The sequence below is a fragment of the Myotis nattereri genome (genome assembly GCF_964212035.1).
Source record: "Myotis nattereri genome assembly, chromosome: 1".
Lineage (NCBI taxonomy): Eukaryota > Metazoa > Chordata > Mammalia > Chiroptera > Vespertilionidae > Myotis > Myotis nattereri.
In genome coordinates, this window is record NC_138075.1 from 190,506,114 (window position 1) to 190,532,299 (window position 26,186).

Consider the following 26,186-nt stretch of genomic DNA (forward strand, 5'->3'; position numbering starts at 1 on the left):
TTGTAAAGGAAGAATGGTCAGATTTTTGCTCCTCCTCCTCCTCTGCCAAAGGCAGTGTCTGGACTTTTCAGGATCTTCCTAGGTAGAGAGGTAGACGGGAAGGGGCGATGATGCTTCTCCAATGTTGGGCTGTTGATGCCTCCTGCTCGGCAGTAACCCAGACATTGTTTTTTGTTGAGATTCATGTCTGAGCTCTTCCAGAGGCCCTTGACGAGGACCTCCTCTCTGCAAGGTGTTCAGAGAGGATGTACTGAGCTCCTAGAACCTCTCACTTGCACCAGCTCCACACTCCACAGTCTTTCACTGCACCATACACATGTCTACTAAGCCTGATGAATGTTGGATTCTCGACCAGTGCTTCCTGTTTTGGATACTACTGCAGGCTTTCTCAGCCAGCCTGCCTTCTTCCAATTTCTTCAGGTGAGAAGCTACGGTCACACTTCAGCTTTCCCAAGGATTACAGTTGACCTTTTAACAATGCAGGCCTAAGGGGCCAAACCCCACAGAGTTAAAAATCTGCATAGAACTTTTGACTGCTCTAAAATAACTCACAGCCTACCAGTTGACTGGAATTCAATAACATAAATAGTCAATTAACACCTATTTTGCATGTTATAGGTATTATGTGCTGTAGACTTATAATAAAATAAGCTACAATAGCTGAGGCCGGTTTGGCTCAGTGGATGGAGCGTCGGCCTGCGGACTGAGAGGTCCCGGGTTCGATTCCGGTCAGGGGCATGTGCCTGGGTTGCGGGCATATCCCCAGTGGGGGATGTGCAGGAGGCAGCTGATCGATGTTTCTCTCTCCCTTCCTCTCTGTAAAAAATCAATAAAATATATTTAAAAAAAATAAAAAAATAAGCTACAATAAAGAAAATGTTATTAAGAAAGTCATAAGGAAGAGAGTATACAATAACAGTACTTATTGAGGAAAATTTGCATGTAAGTGGACTCATGCAATTCAAGCCCTTGTCATTCAAGGATCAACTGTATTTCATAGCATTCTTCTCTGATAGCAATAGTAAACTGGGCTGATGGATTCCTGTCTCTTGATAAGTATACAACAAGACATCTAAAACTGCTTTTGCAGGCATCGAAAATTGCTACAATCGTTTTGTTTTTTGTTTTTTTCCTGCTACACTCACTTGATTTAAGGGGGGACTGCTGACATTTATTTCTCTAAGTTTTGGAGAACACAGTACGAGTATCTACTGTGCTCAACTTTCTGATATTAAGGCCAGGACTATGATAAAAGTATCATTGAACTCTCAGTATATATTTAACAAACCAAGAGAGGTATTATTAGTCCTGTTTTGCAGTCAAGGAACTAAGACTTAGAGAGATTAAATGACTTTCTTAAGGTCAAAAATAATAATAAATGTTATACCATAAACTGAACTTGGTTCTCGAAATTTTGTGTACCTAACCATCACTCTGTCTCCAATTGAATCAATGTCTACTTCCTCCCTTTCATTTCCAACCAGCAATCCTAGATCACCCTTCAATTGAATATAACATATTCAATTCAATATTTAATAATTATTCTGGATCTATCTAGTCTAGACAAAGGTTAGATCTATTTGCTACTTTCTGTTTTCCAGATAAATGCCAAATGCTAACTTGAGCTACAGAGTGCTTTGTTGTTTTTCTTCTATCTTCTTTCAAGGCTCATTTCAATGCCATTGTTTTGTTTAAATGCTGTGAAAGTATTTTATTCTGTCTGCCAACAAGCTTGGTCCTTTCACTAAAGAAAAACATTTGTCTCTTATTTGTTTATTAGTAATGTCTCACAATTCTGATATTTTTAATTCCAATTGTGTCACTCAGAATTATTTGTACTTCCCTACTAGTTGCATAATATTTATGTCACCCACATTATTGACAATTATACCTGAGATAGTTTTATCTGTCACAAATAAAATTATAGACCAAAGTAAAACAAGATGCTAGGTGAATGCTCATAAGTTTTTGTTGATTTTAACTGGGCTTGTTGAAGTTCCTTGGAGTTGGCTGGTATATACTTGCAATTCACAGGGACTTCACCTTCCGCTGAAGACCAGCAGGCGAGACTAGATGTGAGCTAATTTGTCAAATGACTGAAGGGCAAAAATGAGTGCATTTGCTCCTCAGCCTAAAACAAATCTGCTAAAATCCCATTGGCCAATCCCATAATCAAAGTATGGTACATTACACTGTTCACTGTGAATGGACAATATAAAGTTACGTGGAGAAGGACGTAAAAACAAGGAGGTGTGAAGGATTTGGGACATATTTTTTTCCAGATTTCAGCCATTTGAGAGTCTTGATACTTTTCCAGATAATCTGATTTCAAATAATTTAAAAAAACAACAAGGAAATGCTGATGTAATAGTTTCAGGAAGTTATAAAAATAAAAACTAATATTTTGACTCTGGCTGGGTTTTCTAAGCATCTAAATAAGGTTTACAGAAAAATGATTTTACAGTCACAGATCTTTCTAAAATGCCTGCCTTTGAAAGAGTTCCCAATACATGCTCTGTATTTCCTCAGCAAGTTCATGATCCATAGTGGCATTTAGTTTTTAGATATAGCACTAAGTTTTATATGCCTCAATTTCTACCTAAATGTGCGTCTGGGCAACATGACAGATCTACTCTATTTGAAAATCGTGATTACTTAATATCTCTTTGGGGGAAAAATATCAGAGAACAAAGTAGAAGTACTGATTTGGCAGTTTTGAATGATATATTCCATAATCTCTACACTCCAGATACTATCTGATTCAGAAAGGGCTTTGCCACCATGAAAATGTTACATTACCCAGACAGGGAGAATCATCTACATCCATCAAAGAAGACCTCTGGCTGTGTCAGAGGGAGAGGGGAATGCTGCAGTGGGCTTCTTTTGATTTAGGATTGCCTCTGTCATCACAGAGAAAAATGATAGCGATGCATAATAAAAATAAACCAGAATGGCTAAGATGATTTAGGTAAATACCAGACCATGAACTCTCATTCAAGCTTGGGAAGTAAGATAATATCCTGTAGTCAGTAGAAGCTTCTTTATTGATCACAAACATTTTAAATGTCAACATTTTTCAGAACTTCAAACAAAAGCCAAAATAAAAAGATTTCATTGCATTGCATTTTTATATTCAGTGGCAGTTTTATTCTCTTGTGTATTTATTGTAAAATATATGACTATATAGATTATATTAAGCACATAGATTACAAAAAGCTTTAATAACTCATTAAGTTATATGTTTTTCAATCTCCTAATGTTAGAATTACCGGTGCCTTTTTTGAGGGGAGGGATAGTTTTCTATTACCATTTCTGTTGGCTCCCATCTTACGTATAAGGCAGCAAGAATATTTGCCTCCAAAAGAATATCAACCCACTTTGTATGGGCTATGTCTCTCTTCTTTGTTTATGTTTTCAGTGCTACAAAAGAGGTAGATACAGGTGTATAGATATGCTTATATAAATATATGTGATCCTTCTTATATTGTTGGAATACTTTATGGTAAAGTAAATAGAATATTTTATGGTAACACAGCATGTTACAATTAGCTAAAATATGAGGACTTTAGTTCTCATCCAAATACTGTACATTTCCAAGATTTGACAGTGAGAAAAGTATTAAACTTCTTAACCTCAGTATAGTAATGTCTATATAACAATGAGTGTGTTGGACCAACAAAATGTGGTCTTCTAAGATAACATTGGTCATCTAAGGATAATGCTGCACTTGGATGCAAGCAATTATTTTAGGAACTGGTAACCACATAAAAATTCTGACTCCTTTGGAAAAAGTGATACATATTAGTAAATAACAATCTATAGTCCAAAATTTCTGTACCTTGCTATTTAAAAACAATAACAAAAACAAACAAATATATTGAACTGAAAGTCATTCATCTTGGATTCTATACTGCTTGGTCAGTTTCTATGACTATAAAGGGAATGGACTTGAATAAAAAGATTTCTAAGATCTCTTTAATCTCTGGAACCCTAGTGATCTAAGATTGATGAACTAAGAAAAAAAGCACACCCAATATATCTTTAATAACTATTGGCAATAGGAAAAGATCATAGAAGAAACTGGTATATCTGAAACTATTTCTGTGGTATCTGAGATTATTTACAGGAATATATTCTTAAACTCTAGTCACTTATGGGGAGCTTCATATCACATAGTAACAAAAGGACTCATATGTGAGATGTTAAGTAACTACCTAGCAAGATAAGTACTCACGACCTAGACAGAACTTATTCACCAAAACACCTAGCTAAAGCTCAAGTTCTCCCTACACATTTCCTAGCACTCAGTTATCCATCCTACATTTTTCACAACTCCTGTGATGAAGAATGCACTGTCTTTCAAAATAACTCCTTTTGATCCTGGATATTATTTTTATCTATGCTGTAAAGAATCTGATTCCATGAAGTGGGAGCCATATCTCACTTAAGATATTTTGGGGGGAAGTAATTATTTCTTTTTTTTTTGTTTGTTTTGTTTTTTTTTTTTTTTTTATTGCTTAAAGTATTACAAAGGGTATTACATATGTGTCCATTTTATCCCCCCGCCCTAGACAGTCCCCCAGCCTCCCCTATCCCCCAGTGTCTTATGTCCATTGGTTATGCTTATATGCATGCATACAAGTCCTTTAGTTGATCTCTTACCCCCCTACCTCCTGCCCCCCAACCCTCCCCGGCCTTCCCACTGCAGTTTGACAATCTGTTTGAGGCAGCTCTGCCTCTGTATCTATTATTGTTCAAAAGTTTATAATGGTCTCTATTATCCATGAATGAGTGAGATCATGTGGTATTTTTTCTTCATTGACTGGCTTATTTCACTTAGCATAATGCTCTCCAGTTCCATCCATGACGTTGCAAATGGTAAGAGTTCCTTCCTTTTTAGAGCAGCATAGTATTCCATCGTGTAGATGTACCACAGTTTTCTAATCCATTCATCTACTGATGGACACTTAGGCTGTTTCCAGATCTTAGCTATGGTGAATTGTGCTGCTATGAACATAGGGGTGCATATATCTTTTCTGATTGGTGTTTCTGGTTTCTTGGGATATATTCCTAGAAGTGGGATCACAGGGTCAAATGGGAGTTCCATTTTCAGTTTTTTAAGGAAACTCCATACTGTCTTCCATAGTGGCTGCACCAGTCTGCATTCCCACCAGCAGTGCACAAGTGTTCCTTTTTCTCCACATCCTCTCCAGCACTTGTCGTTTGCTGATTTGTTGATGATAGCCAGTCTGACAGGTGTGAGATGGTACCTCATTGTTGTTTTGATTTGCATCTCTCGGATGATTAGTGACTTTGAGCATGTTTTCATATGTCTCTTGGCTTTCTGAATGTCCTCTTTTGAAAGGTGTCTATTTAGGTCCTTTGCCCATTTTTTGATTGGATTGTTTATCTTCCTTTTGTTGAGTTGTATGAGTTCCCTATAAATTTTGGAGATTAGGCCCTTATCAGATATAACATTGGCAAATATGTTTTCCCACACAGTGGGTTTTCTCGTTGTTTTGTTGATGGTTTCTTTTGCTGTGCAGAAGCTTTTTATTTTGATGTAGTCCCATTTGTTCATTTTCTCTTTAGTTTCAAGTGTCCTAGGAGCTGTATCAGTGAAGAAATTGCTTCGGCATATGTCTGAGATTTTGTTGCCTTTGGATTCTTCTAGAATTTTTATGGTTTCCTGTCGTACATTTAAGTCCTTTATCCATTTTGAGTTTATTTTTGTGTATGGTGTAAGTTGGTGGTCTAGTTTCATTTTCTTGCATATATCTGTCCAATTTTCCCAACACCATTTATTGAAGAGACTATCTTGGCTCCATTGTATGTTCTTGCCTCCTTTGTCAAATATTAATTGAGCATATTGGTTCGGGCCGATTTCTGGGCTCTCTATTCTATTCCATTGATCTATATGCCTATTCTTGTGCCAGTACCAGGCAGTTTTGAGAACAGTGGCTTTGTAATACAACTTGATATCTGGTATTGAGATCCCACCTACTTTGTTCTTTTTCAGGATTGCTGCAGCTATTCGGGGTCTTTTTTTATTCCAGATGAATTTTTGGAGAGTTCGTTCTATATCTCTGAAGTATGCCGTTGGTATTTTAATGGGAAGTGCATTGAATTTATAGATTGCTTTGGGTAGTATGGACATTTTAATGATGTTGATTCTACCAATCCATGAACATGGTATGTTCTTCCATCTGTTTATGTCTTCCTCTATATCTTTTTTCAACGTCCTGTAGTTTTCTGAGTAGAGGTCTTTTACCTCTTTAGTTAAGATTATTCCTAGGTAGCTTAGTTTTTTTGGTGCGATGGTAAACGGGATTGTTTTTATAATCTCTCTTTCTGAAAGTTCACTATTGGTGTATAGAAATGCCTCAGATTTCTTGGGGTTAATTTTGTATCCTGCTACATTGCCAAATTCATGTATTAAGTCTAGTAGCTTTTTGATGGAGTCTCTAGGGTTTTGTATGTATAATATCATGTCGTCTGCAAATAAGGACAGTTTTACTTCCTCTTTTCCAATTTGGATGCCTTTTATTTCTTCTTCTTGCCGAATTGCAATGGCTAACACTTCCAGTACTATGTTGAACAGGAATGGTGAGAGGGGGCATCCCTGTCTTGTTCCTGTTCTTAGGGGAAATGGTGTAAGTTTTTGTCCATTGAGTATGATGTTGGCTGTGGGCCTGTCATATATGGCTTTTATTATGTTGAGGTATGATCCTTCTACTCCCACCTTGCTGAGAGTTTTTATCAAAAATGGGTGTTGAATTTTGTCAAATGCTTTTTCTGCATCAATTGATATGACCATGTGGTTTTTTTCTTTCAATTTGTTTATGTGATGTATCACGTTTATTGATTTGCGGATATTGTACCATCCTTGCATCCCTGGGATAAATCCTACTTGGTCATGGTGTATGATCTTTCTGATGTACTGCTGGATCCGATTTGCTAAGATTTTGTTGAGGATTTTGGCATCTATGTTCATGAGGGATATTGGCCTATAATTCTCTTTCATTGTGTTGTCTTTACCTGGTTTTGGTATTAGGGTGATGCTGGCTTCATAGAATGAGCTTGGAAGTGTTCCTTCCTCTTGAATTTTTTGTAGTAGTCTGAGGAGGATAGGTTTTAGTTCTTCCTTGAATGTTTGGTAAAACTCCCCTGTGAAGCCGTCTGGTCCTGGGCTTTTGTTTGCTGGAAGCTTTTTGATGACTGCTTCAATTTCTTCCATAGTTATTGGCCTGTTGAGATTTTTAGATTCTTCCTGATTGAGTTTTGGAATGTTGTATTTTTCTAGGAATTTGTCCATTTCCTCCAGGTTGTCTAGTTTGCTGGAGTAGAGCTGTCCATAGTATTTTTTAACAATCATTTGTATTTCTGTGGGGTCTGTTGTTATTTCGCCTCTTTCATTTCTGATTTTGTTTATTTGGGTCCTCTCTCTTTGCTTCTTGGTGAGTCTGGCTAGAGGTTTGTCAATCTTGTTTATCCTTTCGAAGAACCAGCTCTTGGTTTCATTGATTTTCTGTATTATTTTTTTGGTGTCTATGTTATTTATTTCTGCTCTAATCTTTATTATCTCCTTCCTTCTGCTCACTCTGGGGTTTTCTTGTTGCTCTCTTTCTAATTCTTTGAGTTGTAGAGTTAGCTGATTTACTACCATTTTTTCTTGTTTTTTGAGATAGGCCTGTAGAGCTATAAACTTCCCTCTCAGGACTGCTTTCATTGTGTCCCATAGGTTTTGGATTGTTGTGTTTTCATTGTCATTAGTTTCCAGGATGTTTTGAATTTCTTCTTTGATTTCATTGGTAACCCAATCAATATTTAATAGCATGCTATTCAGCTTCCAGGTGTTTGAGTATTTTGGGTTGTTTTTATTGCAGTTTATTTCTAATATTATGCCATCGTGGTCTGCGAAGACGCTTTTTATGATTTCAATCTTCTTGAATTTGGGGATACTTTGCTTGTGACCCAATATATGGTCTATTTTTGAATATGTGTCATGAGCACTTGAGTAGAATGTATATTCCGTGGCACTGGGGTGAAGTGTTCTGAAGATATCTATTAAGTCCATCTGATCTAGTGAGTCATTTAGTATTGCTGTATCTTTGCTGATTGTTTGTCTAGAGGACTTATCCAGTGATGACAGTGGTGTATTAAAGTCCCCTACTATGATTGTATTTTTGTCGATCTCTCCTTTGATATCTTCCAGAAGATTTTTTATGTATTTGGGTGCTCCTGCATTGGGTGCATATATGTTTATCAGGGTTATATCTTCTTGTTGTATTGATCCTTTTAGTATTATGAAGTGGCCTTCCGTATCTCTTGTTATGGCCTTCACTTTGAGGTCTATTTTGTCCGATATAAGTATTGCTACCCCAGCTTTCTTTTCTTTTCCATTAGCCTGAAAGATATTTTTTTATCCCTTCACTTTCAGTCTGTGTGAGTCCTTTCTAATGAGGTGGGTCTCTTGTAGACAGCAAATGTATGGGTCATGATTTTTTATCCATTCAGCCACTCGATATCTTTTGGTTGGAGCATTTAGCCCGTTTACATTTAAAGTTATTATTGAAAGGTACTTGTTTGTAGCCATTTCTTTTTGTGTGTGTGTGGCTGTTTTCTTTCTGGGATTTTTATTTCTTCTTTTTACACCAGTCCCTTTAGTATTTCTTGCATTGCTGGCTTGGTGGTAATAAACTCCCTTAGCCTTTTTTTGTCTGTGAAGCTTCTTATTTCCCCTTCAATTTTGAATGATAGCCTTGCTGGATAGAGTATTCTTGGATTCAGTCCTTTGCTTTGCATCACTTTGTAAATTTCCATCCATTCTTTTCTGGCCTGATGTGTTTCTGTTGAGAAATCATTTGATAATCTAATGGGAGATCCCTTGTATGTAACTTTCCGTCTCTCTCTTGCAGCCTTTAAGATTCTCTCTTTGTCCTGAACATTTGCCATGGTAATTATGATGTGTCTTGGTGTGGGTCTTTTCAGGTTCACCTTGCTTGGGACTCTCTGGGCTTGTGTGACTTTTTTCTTCCCCACCTCAGGAAAGTTTTCTGATATTATTTCTTCCAATAGGTTTTCTAATCCTTGTTCATCTTTCTGTTGTTCTGGCACCCCTATTATTCGTATGTTGTTTCGTTTCATGTTGTCCCAAAGCTCCCTTAGGCTCTCCTCCTGTCTTTTAATTTTTTTCTCCAACTGAAGTACAGTTTGGGTGTGTTTTGCTTCCCTGTCTTCTAATTCACTAATTCGGTCTTCCGCTTCTCCTAGTCTACTGTTGATACTTTCAATGGTGTTCTTTATTGCAGCTATATCGCACTTCATTTCTTCTTGGGTCTTAGTTAAGTTGTCGATTTTTTCATCTGTTTCTTCTTGCTTCTTGGATAAGTTGTCGATTTTTTCCTCCATCCGGTGTATGCACTCTAGGACCCTTATTCTGAATTCTTTTTCTGTCATGTTGTATGCCTCTGTATCACTTAGCTGCTTTTCTGGTGAGTCCTCCTTTTCTTTCCTTTGGGGATTTCTTTGTCTACCCATGTTTGATCTCAGTGACGTATATAGATATTGAGTCATTCAGTGGCTGCTCCCTAGGTGGCAGTGGCTCCTCGGGCTGTGGTTGCTCCTTGGGCGGTTGTGGTAGCAGCTGCTCCTCTGTTGTTAGCGGGTCTTCTGATAGGTGCTGTTCACAGCTGTTGTGGCTCTTCTGGCTGGTGGAGGGAGGCTTCACCCACAGCAGCTGTTCCTCAGACAGAGCGTGTGGAGATCAGGAGGCCGCTGTTGCTTGGATCTGCTGCGTTGATTTAAAGGCACAAAATACAACACAACAAGGCACAACGTACCAGGCACTGAACACAAATGAATTACGGTATTAATAACCCCAAATAAAGATGGCCACCCGAGCTAAGAGAGTTGGGGGGTAAGGAAGAAAGAAAAGAAAAAGATAGAGAGAAAAACAGAAAAAAGAGAAAAAAGAAAAAAGGAAGAAAAAGAAAAAAAAAAGAAAAATAGAATGAAGTAGAAGAGGGGAGGAGACTATTCATATGAGGAGAAAACTCCGATAGAACCGCCACTAATCCCAACAAATTCCAGCAACGGATCTCTGGAGTGAATACAAACTACAAACAGCCAATAATATCAAGTGAGGCAAGGGAAAGCAGAAGCACAAAAATAACTGGCCGGGGGGTGGGGGGTGGGGAGGGGGAATGGGAGACAGAAAAAGAAAAAGAAAAAGCAGAACAACCTCACATACAATCCTTAAAGAAAAGAAAAGAAAAAAAAAACAATATACTCAACAATCGAGCAAGCAACAACAGAACAATAGAGAAAAGGAGAGAATAAAAAATTTGGATAGTGAAGAAAGATAAGGGAGAGGTGGATAAGGATTTAGAGCAGGTGATTGGAAAAGGGATATATAAGTAGGGTGAAATTTAGACAGGGCGTATGAAGAATAGGGAAAATCTAAAGCAGGAATAGGGTAAGAGAAACAGGACAGCAAAAGGGGAAAAGTGGGGAAGAGAGTTTTAGCACAGCAGCACAATTGAGGTAGAGGAAAATGATGCTAAAGGAACGATGAAAATAGAATGGAGAACCTTAGTCCCAAAATAAAATAAAGAGAAAATAAAATGACACTTTAAAAAAAAATGGTAAAATGGCAGCAGTAATAATACTGGTTAAAAATAAAAATGTAGTAATTAAAAGGGTAAAATCAGGTGATGAAAAAAGAAAATAAATGGTTTCTTAGTTAAAAGGTGAAACAATAATTTTAAAAAATAATTTAAAAAAAAAACGGGCTGTAATGAAGGTGCCTCAGATCTTCTGCTCCTCTTTTTGGCACACCAGGTATTCAGGAGAATGTTGAATTTTCCTCTGATACACTGTTCCTCTGTGTTGTAAGCCACAGTCCTGATTTTAAGGCAAGCTACATTGGTTTCCCAGACAGCCCTTATCTGTATTTACAGAAGAGTCAGTTCGTGGCTCTGCCTCTGGGTGGCAGTGCGTCGGGATTGACCTCCGAGGGTATAGGACCTCTCTGACCAGTTGTTCTCTATTGTACTGGAAGCTGGTTTGGGAATGTCCTCCGCCCAGAGCTGGTTTTCCAGTAGTCACTCCCCGCTCTGTTTCCCAGGCTCCCCCAAAACAGCCTTCTCTTACAAGCTCTGTGACTGACCCCAACTGGGTAGTCCCTTGCACTGGGTTCAACAATCAAACGCACAGATTTAAGAGCCTGGGAAGTTGTGCGAACTCGCAACGCTTCACCTTCCAAATCTGCGCGAAGTCTCTGCGCGCGCTCTGGCTCCTGGCACCGAGTAGCCGGCAAACTGGCGTAATCTGAGGCTGCCCGTTTGTGACCCGTCCAACTGTGTGCTTATTTATAGCGTTCCCTTCTGCCAGCAGCCCTGGGGGTGCCCTTCCACACTCGTGGGTCACGCTGGCTCCAACGGCCGCGGTCTTTGTGGGGCGCAGAGCCCCCACCCCCCTGCGCGCGTTCCACTCTCCAACCTAAACTGCAAACCGCACCTTTGGGGAAAGTCTAACCTTTCTGTGGGGAGAAGCAGAGTTCCTCTGAGTTCACGTAGTCGCGCTGCTTGAGAGCCGTTGTTGCCGGGTTAGTAGCTGGTCTTTGGATGCCTGCGACAGTTACCCAAGATGGCACGGTCTCCGCGGCTGTGCCGGCGCACCTCGGAAGTAATTATTTCTAATTCTAATAGTGGGACTCAACTCCAAGATAGAAAAATAAATTACAGATTAGATTTGTATCCCAGAGAGACTTAAATGTGAATCTTACTCTGCTATTTCTTAAATATAGGGAATATTTAACCTCTGGAATCTCAAGTGTTTCATCTATGATGTAATATTTCCTCTCTTGCAGTATGTGGTAAGAATGCATGTAGATTATATAAGTACAGTTTGCATCACAGTGCCTAGCCTAGGTCCTCCAAGAAGCCAGGAGGGGATTAGGTATACATTAGTGTAATTAAAGGAAAATGCTTGTAAGGGAAAACATAGGTGGATGAGAGGAAGGTGGGAGAGAGGTCACATTGTGATACAGGTACAGTGGAGATGAAAGGAAATTGATTGTGTGCAAGCATCTGAAACTGAGGCGCGGTTCTAAGAGAGGTTGGCAAGGCAGCCAGGGAATCCTTAAGCCAACGTATCTTATTATCACTGCCATGTTCAATAATTGATTAGGAGTAACTTTGTCAAGCATGTCCTTGGTGTAAATGTGATGATGGGGTTTAAGGGTTGTTGGTAACTTACCATCCCTGCAGGAGAGGATGAGAGATAAATTTTCAGATGCTGAGCTCCACCCTTCTGCAGCATAGACTTACGCTTCCACACAGGTTCATGGAGCATCTGGCCTGGGACTGTGCTGATTCTTGAGGGGAAACTCAAGAGGCAGGTTATGGACTGCACTGCAGCTCAGTAGCTTTAGTTGATCTCAAGACTCACCTGGTCTTAAGCCTCTACCTCCTCCCACTATCCATTCCGTCATCTATCAACTTGGCAGATCATTGTAACTTAACTGGTAGTCTGAACCAATCCTTTATTCTCAGGATAAACATTTTCAGGACACAGTTGTAATAAAGGGATAAAAGGACGGCCCCAAGTGTATCATCTGGGCTTCACTCATTTCTCCCTGTCCCATCTGTGTGAAAACAGATCAAATGCCTCCTACTGCTCAACATCAGTTACCTTTGCCAGCATGAAAACTCCCCTTCTCTTTTGCTTGTGCCTGGACATAAGTAATTCAAGTGCCCTGTTGGCATCCATAACTGCTAGTTCCATGGAACCCTTGCTGTGTTCCCTGGAAAGAGGCACTGGGAACAGTGCACAGTATAGAAGTTTCTAATTTAACACACCCACTGCATCTTGAATAATGGCACCAACTCGTTACAGAGTTTTGTCTACAAGTTGGTGCTTCAGCTTTGCCTTTAAAAGGCTTATAATGCCCAGCAGATATAGCTTAGTGGTTGAGCATTGACCTATGAAACAGGAGGTCAAGGTTCGATTCCCAGTCAGAACATTTCTACCTGCATGAGATTATATTGGTAGCTTGCAATTCATATGAAGGGAGTATTTATATCACACTAGAGGCCCGGTGCACGAATTCATGCATGGGTGGAGTCCCTTGGCCTGGCTGGTGATTGGGGCCAATTGGGGTGGCGGGAGGTTGCAGGGGTTGGGGGAAGGGGCTGTGGGAGGTTGGCTGGCTGGGGGGAGGGGCCACAGGAGGTTGGCTACCCCGATCGGGTCATCCAGTTCAGTAAGCTGGGAAAGGAGCTGTGGGAGGTTGGTTGTGGGAACACGCTGACCACCAGGGGACAGGCAGCTCATGCTTGAGTATCTGCCCCTTGGTGGTCAGAGCACGTCATCACGACTGGTCAACTGGTCACTTAGGCTTTTATATATATATATAGATAAATGAGAAAATGTAATAAATCTCTTTCCCCAGCAGAAAGAGCCAGTTGTTAAATATCTAACACATCACTGAGTATGTGATAACTCTTATGTATCCTTCACTCTGAAGTGGGTAACCTTGCTGTGTCATATGCTAGATAGGATTCTGGGTTTCTAGGTAAATATTCCAACCTTATAATGTTGGGTGAAGCTCTTGGGCAGCAAAAACAAACAGTACCCAAAATAGGTATTTATATCTGAAAAGCTGCACCTACTGGCCCTTACATGATGGAAAGGGCCCAATAGAATTACTTGCCGCCAAGTGAATAGTGCCATGTTGGACACCCGCTGTGGCAGGTTTATGTATTAGGAGAGGTATCATTCTTTAAATTGTGTTTAGACTATTTATTTGCATGCCAATGCCAAAAATGCAGAGCTTATGGTAGTATTTCAGATATAGCACGTCTGACATGGTGCCAGATTGTCTATAAAAATTATGGCCGTCTTTTTTTTCTTTCCTTTTTTCTTTTATAAGCTTTTGGTTAGTAGCTATTTCTCATTTATCTATTTTCTTATTTTATTTTTCAACTAGAGGCCTGATATGCACAAAATTTGTGCAGGAATAGGCCTTTCTTCCCCTGACTGCTGGCACTGGTTTCTCTCTGGCACCCGGGACGCCCTCTGGCTGCCAGTAAGCACCCAGGACCCAGGCAGTCCCAGCTTCATCCGGAAGGTTGTCTGGAAGGACGTCCAGTTTAATTAGCATATTATGCTTTTATTATTATAGATATGTCTGAGCTTTAACTACATTAGATATATTAATCATGTTTTAGTTTTTGTAGCATTTTCTATTGTAGTTTGCCTTTTAGGTTTTTTTTAATTTAAATTCTTTATTGTTTAAAGTATTACATATGTCTCCTTCCCCCCCCCCCTTTTTTTTAATATATTTTATTGATTTTTTACAGAGAGGAAGGGAGAGAGATAGAGAGTTAGAAACATCGATGAGAGAGAAACATCGATCAGCTGCCTCCTGCACATCTCCTACTGGGGATGTGCCCGCAACCCAGGTACATGCCCTCGACCGGAATCGAACCTGGGACCTTTCAGTCCGCAGGCCGACGCTCTATCCACTGAACCAAACCGGTTTCAGCTCCTTTTTCCCCCTTGATCTCTCCCAGACCATTCCCACCCCCCTACTGTCTGTGTCCATAGGTTATGCTTATATGCATGCATACAAGTTCTTTCGTTGATCTCTAAAACCCTCCCCCACACCCCCTGTCTTCCCTCTAAGGTTAGGCAGTCTGTTCCATGCTTCTCTGTCTCTGGATCTATTTTTGTCCATCAACTTATGTTGTTCATTATATTCCACAAGTGAGTGAGATCATGTGATATTTATTTATCTTTCTCTGACTGGCTTATTTTGCTTAGCATAATGCTTTCCAGGTCCATCCATGCTGTTGTAAATGGTAAGAGTTCCTTCTTTTTTATAGCAGCGTAGTATTCCATTTGTATAGATGTACCACAGCTTTTTAATCCACTCATAATTAATCCACTCATATGCTGATGGGCACTTAGGCTGTTTCCAAATCTTAGCAATTGTAAATTGTGCTGCTGTGAACATAGGGATGCATATATCCTTTCTCTTTGGTGTTTCTGATTTATTGGGTTATATTCCTAGAAGTGGGATTACTACTCATGGGCAGTCAGGAGACACTGACAAACATGGGCAGGCAGGTCATGGGTAATCCTCACAGTCAGGATCTGGCAGAACTGGAAGAAGGGGATCTAGTCACAATGAGGCCAGTGAATGGCATTCCGGAGGCTCCCAGAGACAGTCATGGCCAGACTGGATCTCAGCATGGAGAGTGGAAATCCTCTGGTAGAGGGAGACAGGGAATTACTCATGGACAGTCAGGAGACACCAACAAACATGGGCAGGCAGGTCATGGGCAATCCTCACAGTCAGGATCATAGCTTTCAAGTCCTTTCCAAAAGGCCTTTCAGGTCCTTCTCCTCTTCTTTCCCACACAATCCAATAATTGCATTCTTTAGACCTCTGCACCCCTATGTTCATAGCAACATGATTAGATCTGTCTCCCATCAGGGCCCTGACACACAGGGGGAGCCTTGGCACTGCAGATCTTGGCTCTATGCCTCAAAGGCCTGGATCGTGGGCACTTTCAGCAGCCACTCTGCTGGCTCAGCGCAGTGGAATCGCCTTCATGGAATCGCCTTTTAGCTTTTTATGTTGTTTTGAGTTGTTAACTAAGGTGGTAGGTGACTCTCAGGTACAGCAAGTCCCTGACTTATGGTTTGACTTACAACTTTTCAACTTTATGATACTGCAAAAGCAATACCCATATCAAATTGCAAGAGATATTCAACACTTTATTATAAAATGGGCTTTGCATTACATGATTTTGCCCAACTGTAGGCTAATTTAAATGTTCTATGCAAGTTTAATGTAGGCTAGGCTAAGTTATGATGTTCTGTAAGTTAGGTTTATTAAATGCATTTTGACTTACTATATTTTCAATTTACAATGGGTTTATTGGGATGTGACCCTAATGTAAGCGGAGGAGCATTTGTATTTTGCTCATAATTATTCAATATTTGTTTAAACATTTATTTTCAGAGTTCTCAACTACCTGAACTTAACTACTGGTGCTTCTCAGAAGCCTTTATTTTATGCATTTCCCAGGACGATATAAACTACACCTGACTTTAGGCTGTGACCGGGTGCTGATGATGCTATAGTTTATACTATCAGCCTAAATATCTCCTGTGCCAGATTTCTGCATATTGCCATATGAATGTTCCCCATTCACATCAAATAAAACAAGTACAAATTATACCTATCAACATTCATTACCCCATATATGTACTTGCCTAAAGTTAACAGCAACAACCATCCATGTGATAGGCCTGAACTTGTTTTATTGCAAATACTTTCATCTCCCCTCAATCTCTTTGTCACAATGTCCTTAAACCTGCTATTTAACCTTCTTTACACCTCAATGATCTTGTTCAAATGGCATTGCCTTTATCATAAAGAGATTGGCTTCTTCCCAATCACTCAAATTATCTTTGTAAATTTTCTATTCTAATCATTATGTTTTTTTCCATTTGTCAGATCAATCAAAAATCTTTATGAAAAAAATGTTAATTTTCAATGTTAAGGAAATATTTGCAATAGGATTTTAAGAAATATATTCATTTTTACTGGATTTTTCTATCACAAACTTTTGATCTTTAATAATTGAATAATACCTATATTATTATATTCAGTTGCATAAATACATATTTTCTGGAGTTAGACATTGCAAATGTTTTTGATAAAGCAATCTTACAATTAGACTGATATTCATATGTGTGTTTTTCATTTAAAATCAGTGATATTTGTAATGATTTTGCTACTAGACAATTATTCTAAATTCCTGACAGAAATCAGCAGATGACAATAAACAGCAAGAACTAGACATTATTAAATGATACATGAGATCATTATACTAATCTAGCCTTTGACTTATCCATCATTTCCCGTCCAAAACTCTCTTTTGAAATAAAATTGCAGTTTCATTACTTTAAAAAATGTGGTTCTGCTCATACATTTTCATTAAAAAGACATTAACTTTTCAGAGAAATCACAAAAAGATTTAATATCTATTTGATTCTAGAATTCAAGGATAAATAAAACATGAACTGTTTATTTTTGTCAATTAAATTTACAAATCGTCTTCATCAAGTTCTTTGGTAAAAATGATTACCATTTATTTTCCTTATAATATATGAAGAAAGCCTATATTTTTATATTGTGAGAGTACATTTATTTCTTTATTTTGTTGTTTTATTTCACAGCAAATGGAAGTAATTGGGAATTTTAGAGATAGTGAACCTGGTTGTTATTTCAAGAGTTAAGCATAAGAAAGGATGAAAATTAAATAGGGGGAAATTTCTCTACTAAATGTGTGGTGTTGGGACTCGTTCTGTTTTGCTTTACACAGGTGATTAAGGCAGTAGAGGAAGGCTACCGTCTGCCAAGCCCCATGGACTGTCCTGCTGCCCTCTACCAATTAATGCTGGATTGCTGGCAGAAAGACCGAAATAGCAGGCCCAAGTTTGATGAAATAGTGAACATGCTGGACAAGCTGATACGTAACCCAAGTAGCCTGAAGACGCTGGTTAATGCATCGAGCAGGTACAGGCCAGACCTGAGAGATTATCCTGAATTTAGCTAATTCAGATTGATGCAACAAATTTTAAATCACTATGGACATAAATTAACCTCTAAATATGCATGATACTAATTTATTTGACTATCATTTTTTTTGCATAAAGTTACTCTCTTACAATGAATGAAATATAAATGATTATACTTAAAAGCACATATACCTGCCCTAACCGGTTTTGCTCAGTGGATAGAGCATTGGTCTGCGGACTGAAAGGTCCCAGGTTCGATTCCGGTCAAGGGCATTACTGTGGATGTGGGCACATCCCCAGTAGGGGGTGTGCAGGAGGCAGCTGATCAATGTTTCTCTCTCATCAATGTTTCTGACTCTCTGTCCCTCTTCCTTCCTCTTTGTAAAAAATCAATAATATATATATATTTTTTTTTAAAAAAAAAGCACATATACCTAATCTAATAGTGTAACATGCCCATATCAGAAAAATGCTAACTGTAGTCAAGTTTAGGTAGTATTTTTTTAAAAACCAAAACACTCAAATGCATATATTTCCATGTATATTGGACCCCACATAGGTGTGGATGGGGAAAAGGTAAAATTATGAGACCATAAGGAAAAGCCAAATAAGCACTGATCTATTTTACACTAGAGATATCTACCAATAATTACTTTTCATGTTTTTAGAATTGGTTCTGGTGTCTGTATATTTTATGAATATCGACAATGCTTTTAGCGACACTTTACTCTTACCTAGTTGAACACAGACATGTGGCTAATCAAATATGAGTAATTTTGTGGCAAGATTTTATTTATATTTTTTTTTCATTGATTTTAAAGAAGAAGGGAAAGGTAAAAACATCAATGATGAGAGAGACTCATCAATTGGCTGCCTCCTACTCACCCGCTACTGGGGATCAAGCCGACAACCCAAGCATGTGCCCTGACCTGGAATCTAATTGCATGACCTCCTCACTCATAGGTTGATGCTCAAACACTGAGCAACACTGGCTGGGCTTGTGGAAAGATTTTATATGAGCAAATATATATATATATATATATATATATATATATATATATATATTTAAACAATGTTGCATTTTTATAAAACATACATTATTCTTTAACCTGAAAAGTTATAGAATTATTCTCTCAAAAAATAAATCAGTTTGATTCTTTACTATAAGATTTGTCCAATTGTTATTTTCACTGTATTTGAGGTAATAGTATATTTTTATAAGAAAAAAATTGTCATGCCAGGAACTGAATTGGCTGTGTACTAACATGAACTAAATGAGAAACAATTTGTTGATAAAGTTACATAAGTTTTATGATTCTGACATAACATTTGTTTACTAGGCAAAATTCATTTTTAAATACAAATGAGGAATGAATCTTCAAACTCTGTTCAGGGATCATTAACTTTATGTGGCAGCAACTGGAGAATGCATCATCTTAGCAATCATTCCTTATGTTGTTCCTAAAATATCTGCTTTCAAACTGTTTATTGCCATATAAAATATTAAATATTTCTCTCATCTACTTATTTGAATTATGCTAAGCTGTCATAAAGAAAGAAAATCAAAAGGGACATTTTTATGTTCTAAAATGTGTTAATTTATATCAGAATCATCATTGTAGCTTGAAAGCAGTTTAAAAATCTACAAAGAATTTTAGTAGTTTCATGTGTGCAGTATGTAGAATCAGCTTGCTAGGTTTCATTTAAACAGATTTGGCTTAAGACTATACCACTTACTAGCCATCTACAAATCCCAAATCCAGAAGGTGTTAGTTCCTGACTCATTCACTTTCTCTAGTCTGTCCCTATCACAAAATTTGGTGATTTCAGTAACCATGTCGATGATGTTTGGATATCTCTCAATACATTGAAGTTTTCTCCTTTCGTGATTTTGGCCTCTAAAATACCTTGGAATCTTCTTGTCATAGTCACATTCTAAACTTGGCCATTAACAAAACTTGCACCTCTTCCACAATCTCAACTTCAATATCCTCCTCTCCAGCTGTTTCCACCTATATTTCATCTTCAATGAGTCTTTGATCCTAATGCGTAATGGCTACAAATCACTACAAGATTCCCATTTACCCATGCAACAAACAGCTACTGTGTCATGCTGTGGGCTGGGTGCTGAGTATACAGCATTGAGCAATACACTATTATGGAAGAGATACACTAAACAAAATAAAAACATTAAAAAACAACTTTGGTGTTGGAATGGAGAGAGAGAGTACAATTGATGAGGATAACTGGGAGGCTAGAGTAGTTGTATAGGTAAAATGATGATGTCTTGAACTAAGGTGGTAACAAATGAGATAGAAAGAAGTGGTCAGATGTGCAATATAGGGAGGTAGAATGGATAGTATGCACAATGATAGATTGTGAAGGATTTGAAGATAAGGAAGGAGTGAGTGAACTATTGTATCATATACTATACTGGGAGCACTTCAGGAGGAAATGAATGTAAAAAAGATGAGCATGGTTTTAGAAATATTGGAGTGATATTTCTATGAGAAATGTGGAGGCATGATGTAGGCACATAAATATAGGAGTAGCCTATACAGGAGATAAAAATTGGGTAATAGTAGATGCTAGTTGAAGCAAGAAATTGAGTAAAATTGTCTAAGTAGACTGGGGTTACAGCCCAAGCAGAAAATATAAAAGGCCAAGTCCTAGTTCCCACCAAATTTTAAAGTTAAAAAAAAAAAAAGAAGAAGAAGAAGGAATAACAGGCAAAGGAGAGTAAGAAGAAAGCAGGAACATTCAAGGTCATGATAGCCAAGAAAGAGAATGGTGATTCAAAACCGTTTGAGAGGGAGATAGTAGTGGTGATGTTGGATGTTTCTGAGAAGTCAGTCATCTTACAGGTTGGGAAATCTTCACAGACTTTGGCAACATAGCGGTAATTGCTCAGCTCAACCAGAGCAATTTTTATAGAATTGGTTTGTAAGAAACTACACTGGGGTAGTTTGAAGTAGAAATGAGAAATGAGAAAGTGCAGAGAATATGAGTAGAAAGAAAGATATCCTATATCTTATGGTTGAAATGTACTTAAATAAATACCCATTAATGGCCATTTAAATTGTTTTTAATGTTTACTCACAGTCAAAGAAAAAAAATTGTACATATACTCTTTGCCCTTTCCTCTAATTATTTCCTTAAGATACATGTCCAAAAATGATTATCATCATTATAGTCATGTTATTTTTGGCCGAAGAATATGAATTTGTTTTTTAAGAGTATGGATTTAGAATAATGAAAAAACATCCCATGGTTTGATTGGTCCTATTTAGTTCTCTTATGTGTTTGGAGTTACATTTCTTTGTTTTCCAGGTTCCACTACTCCTAGGTGAATTAACAAGTGCCCCTACATGAGAGAATGAGATCAACAATAAGTTCTAGACTTTCTAAGAAATTAAGTGAGCACAAGTTTCTCTAGCAAAGTCTACAAGTATTTGGCTTTGCCCAAATTATCCCTCATATCTATATTTGGTAGCAGTTTTTATCTTATTTGTATAAACAAAACAATAGTAGAAAATAAATACATCTAAATCATTACATGAAATTTTTAGCTAATGTTTTATATTGAGAAAATTAACTTATAAAGTCACTACAATTCCTCATAGACTCTGGATAGAACAACATTTGAATAAACATCTGATGTTGTGGTCTGTATTTCAAAATATTATTTTCTTCCAGTTTTGCATTTACATACTTTCCCATATCAATATACTTACAGACCCAACGATCTAACATGAGCTAACATTATAATATAAATTTTTATAAAGATTAAAATATTACTTTTAATATTTATGTTTTATGTGTTTTAGAGTATCTACTTTATTGGCAGAACATGGCTCCCTGGGATCTGGGGCCTACAGATCAGTAGGTGAATGGCTAGAAGCAATCAAAATGGGCCGGTACACAGAGATTTTCATGGAAAATGGATACAGTTCAATGGACGCTGTGGCTCAGGTGACCTTGGAGTGAGTAATTTTTCTGATAATTTTTACATAATTGCTGGGGCGAGAGAATTTGTTCAGAAACCTATCTGGATGAGGTCAAAGCAAACCAATTAACTTTTGTCCATGTGTGGCAGCTTTCAAAGAAGCCTCTTCGTTTTGCCTGTATTGTTAACAATTGCATGGTTAATGCTACTTGTGTCCAGTTTCTTTGCTTCTATGCTTCAAACAAATAGCACTGGGATATTTGAATAATTGGGAAAACAGCTTTTTGGCAAAATAATGGTAATTCATGTTGTGGAAAAGATGTTTTCTTGACAAAGTTTTTATACTGGTCTCTGTGTTATATAAATGTAAATACAAAACAAATGTAAGCACAATTGGTATGACTAGTCCTACATAAGAAAAAACATCCTTAAATTTCAGCTATGATGAACAACCAGGAAACAGCAGCTTAAACACAGCTTCTCAGGCAGGGATCTCATTTAATCTCTAAGTGGTGCACCTTATATTCTTGCCATCCAAGAATATATTAGATCCTGCCTCTGATTTGTTATTTGGTGCAATCTCAGTGGAACCAATTGTGCCCTCTTATGTTTGCACGATTAAGGTGAAATTTCTCAAATCTTATTGAATAAAAATCATTAGAGTTAAATACTAAATCCTTTAAGGTTGTAAGTGGTTTGTATTTTATTATATATTCTGTATGTGTAATTATTTCAGCCTAATATTTGTTATTTGTGAAAATTATTTGTCATTATGGTGATTTCATATAGATTACATAAACATGAATAATGTTTTAACCTGCAAATATAATGATAAATTCCTTCAAGTACCTTCCAATTCAAAGGTTAAAATATTGTTATAAGGATTAGAACATGGTAGAACATTCTAAAGCAGTAAGCCACGGTCCATATCCCATCACTTCACATAACATGAGCACTGAGCTGTTCTTGTTCACCATTTGTATTATTCTGGCATTTTGATTCATTGAACCCACTGCACAGCCACAGAAAAGGTAACAGGGTACTGTCTTTTATCACTAGCTAAGATCACACATTCTCCACATTTCTCTTCCATTATACCTGTAACTGAAAGGACCTAAAATCACCACTCAGCTTGCTCTCATAATTTACTGAATCTCATTCTCACTATCACCATCAAATCATACCTATTTGAAGACACATTTTCTTGGCCCATTATTTTTTTTTGGACACTCAAAGAGCTCATTTGTGCTATATTTAAAATAGTGAACAGAAAAGTTTACTGATAATTTAAAACTATTTTTACATGATTGCTATTTAATTTTTCAGTAAAAATGCTCATTTTAATTTATTAAAGTCATTTGTCATTTTATATTAAAATGATACTGTAGGTATTTCTTCTACCCAATGTCAGATTACTTGTAAATATATAATAAAAGTATTTGCATTAAACGATGTCTCCTTTTTATTTAAATAGCACATATATACAAATATATCATTCTTACTACCTTTTAACTTTTCCCTGCACAGAATAGTTACAATCACAAATAATGATTTTTGCACTACCAACTTATTTTACTTTGTCTCATAGGGACCTGAAAATGCTATAATTATGTTTAACATTTTAGCATTATGATTTCATATTGTCTTATTTCTTTTAATTCTTTCCTCTTTACTTTCCTATCCCCAAACTCTCTTCATTTGTATGTTTCTTTCAAGCCCTAATACCTCCTTCTATCTTATAATGGTTCGCCATTTCATTTTTATTCTCCAGTAATTTTTGTCTGGTCAATTTTTTCTGTATCTCTGTTACTTTGGTAGCTTCTTGCCTCTTGCTATAGTGCCTCAATCAGATATTTTTGTCTTTTAATTAATTTACTCTGACCAGAAGAGTAAGGTGAAATTAGGAGTCATACGGACATCTTTCTGTTCAGGGACTGTTGTCCTCCATATGTCAATTGCTTCACATTCTGGGAGCCCAAATAAACACATCCTGAACACATTCCTTAGTAAGACCTGGGCCAGCAGAGGTTAGCTAACTCCAGTGAAGCTCATTTCTTAGAGAGTCCAGCACCTCTAACTATATGTTCTCTTGTTTATTGTGTTTTGACCACATTTTTCTAGTTGGTAAGAATATATTTGTCGAATAATATCGTAACTAACTTACAAAATAGCAAATAATCAATTGCTTCTTTAGTCAGAAATATAAAGTAAAAGAAAGATATGTATCTGTGAATTTTGATTGCCATATATATATATATATATATATATATATATATATATATATATATTTTAGAGGCCGTTCCCTCAGCCTAGCTTGCACCCTCTCGCAGTCCAAGACCTCTTGGGGGATGTCTGACTGCCAACTTAGGCTCAACCGGGGAGCAGACCTAAGCCAGCAGTCGGACATCCCCTGAGGGGTCCTTAGTGCTACCACAGAGGTAGGAGAGGCTCCCACCACTATCACTGCACTTGCCAGCTATGAGCCTGGCTTCTGGCTGAGTGGCACTTCTCCTGTGGGAGTGCACTGACCACCTGGGGGCAGCTCCTGTGTTGAGCATCTGCCCCCTGGTGGCCAGTGCATGTCATAGTGACTGGTCACTCTGCTGTTCGGTCAATTTTAATATTAGCCTTTTATTATATAGGATATATATATTCATCATTATTAAAGACTCATGGCAAAGAAACTGGGGTACCAGCTAAAACCAAAACAAGCTTTTTAAACACTTTGATAATGATTTTTTACACATGGTCTTTACCCATATCTAAATATTAATTTCATGAAACATGTATAATATTATAATAAAATATTATAAACAATGTTGCTGCCAGAATAGAAACTGAGAACTTGAAGAATGCATTCATACCTATAATAAATGCTTATAAAAAATCTTGAAATTATTTATATAAAACAAAATATCAAATTCCCATATACCTAAATAGAAAAGTATGTATAATAATTTGTGCCATCAAATTTGTTCTCATAGTGGGTTTAGAAAAAGAAACGTAAAGAATTAGTGTTTTACAACCACTCAGGTAAAAAAAAAATTTCATAAAGGTTTAATTTTAATTTATTATTATTATTATTTTGTTAATACATGCAAATATGGCTTAATGTGGAAAGAAAATAAAAAATTTGAGATCTTAGAGTCAAAACATGTTCACCAGAAGAGGCTTTCAACCCTAGACATTTCTGTTGATGTTCCCTGTGCCTAAACCTTGCTATTTTGTGTAAAGAACTAATATTACAGTAATTGTTATGGCAATAATGAACAGTCTGTACTATGGTGTGTAAATGCACTGAGGTATTGTTGACGAAGAACTGTGAGCTTCAGGTGCGTTGCAAATTGAACCAAATATTTGAATTGAGGATAGTATTACAGTTTTTTCTGTTGTTTTTTAAAATATATTTTTATTTATTTCAGAGAGAAAGAGAGAGGGAGAGAGATAGAAACATCAATGATGAGAGAGAATCATTGATCAGCTGCCTCCTGCAGACCACCTACTGGAGACTGAGCCTACAGTTGCTTTTTAAAGTTCTTGTCAGGCTTGTATTGTAACACTGATTCAGAAAATGAGTGCAACCCAATGAATTTAAATATTATACCAATTGTGTGTAAACTACTGAAATGAAAGTTTCCCAAATGCTGAGCCAAAATTTGTACACACTAATTCAAATAAGTTTCTTAAAATTTTAATACAGTCATTATGCTAATTTTTTACAATGAAAGCACACATACGAATACTGACTATCCTATTTGTTCTATATAATTAAGATAAAACTTTTAGTCTAAACCTCACAATGTGTCATCCATTGAAGATCATGACCAAGCCAACAAATTCCCAACATACTTCTGAGTGACAAATAATAAACAGTGAAATTTAGTGAGTACTCATTAAGCTCTCTTCTCCCTTCTCCTATCCAGCCAATGTTGATGGGGCTAAATACCAGTGAAATGGGTAAAGGGTGTGTAAAGCAGAAGGGAGAAGAATGACTCATCCACAATGGATAAATTAAATCTTGAATGAGGTGTCCAATATTAACTAGACACCTCTCATATTCTTTATTTTTCATTTTGTCATTTTAGTATCAGAATATTAGTATTTTTCATTGTTTAGTATTATGGAATAATAAAATGCAATGGTAATTATTTATATTTGCAGCTTTTCTAGAACTAATCATGCTTTGTTGACAAAACCCAAAGTATTTTTAATATAACAATGCTATTCCCATCATGTTTAAATTTATAAGCCTATGCTGAAATATAGTTTTCATCATTAAAATTGTCTTTGGGTGTTACTTAAGATTCCAGCTGGTCATAATAAAATAGGGTAATTTTTATAAAGGTGACACACTTAAATATTTGCCCAGCTATAAAATTTTCTATATAGGAAAATGAAATGAGTAAAATAGTATATATGCATGGTTTAAATGTAAAATACTTTAATTTTTTTATCAAATTTATCTCACATTATCACTGCTAAATTGATAATTTAATATGTACTTTGAAGAGTAAAATGGATGTTGTTAGAAATTGCAAAAGTGTGAGACAAAACTACTTAAAATAAAATAATGCATTTAACAATATAAAAATAAAGTTATTTAACCTCTCCTGGAAATATTTTCCTAATACCATTTGAA

General features: G+C 37.0%; 1 protein-coding gene across 4 annotated transcripts in view; it reads left to right on the top strand.

Moving 5' to 3' along the window:
- The window catches only part of EPHA5 (EPH receptor A5), a gene marked incomplete at its 5' end in the record, with an annotated part of 343,025 nt that overhangs the window by 311,817 nt on the left and 5,022 nt on the right, over nucleotides 1-26,186 (top strand). For all 4 annotated transcript variants that reach the window (XM_081110179.1, XM_081110180.1, XM_081110181.1 and 1 more), the window contains 2 exons: nucleotides 17,406-17,599; nucleotides 21,429-21,584. In XM_081110179.1, coding sequence (XP_080966305.1) covers nucleotides 17,406-17,599; nucleotides 21,429-21,584 — 350 coding nt within the window. The remainder of the gene's footprint in view (nucleotides 1-17,405; nucleotides 17,600-21,428; nucleotides 21,585-26,186) is intronic.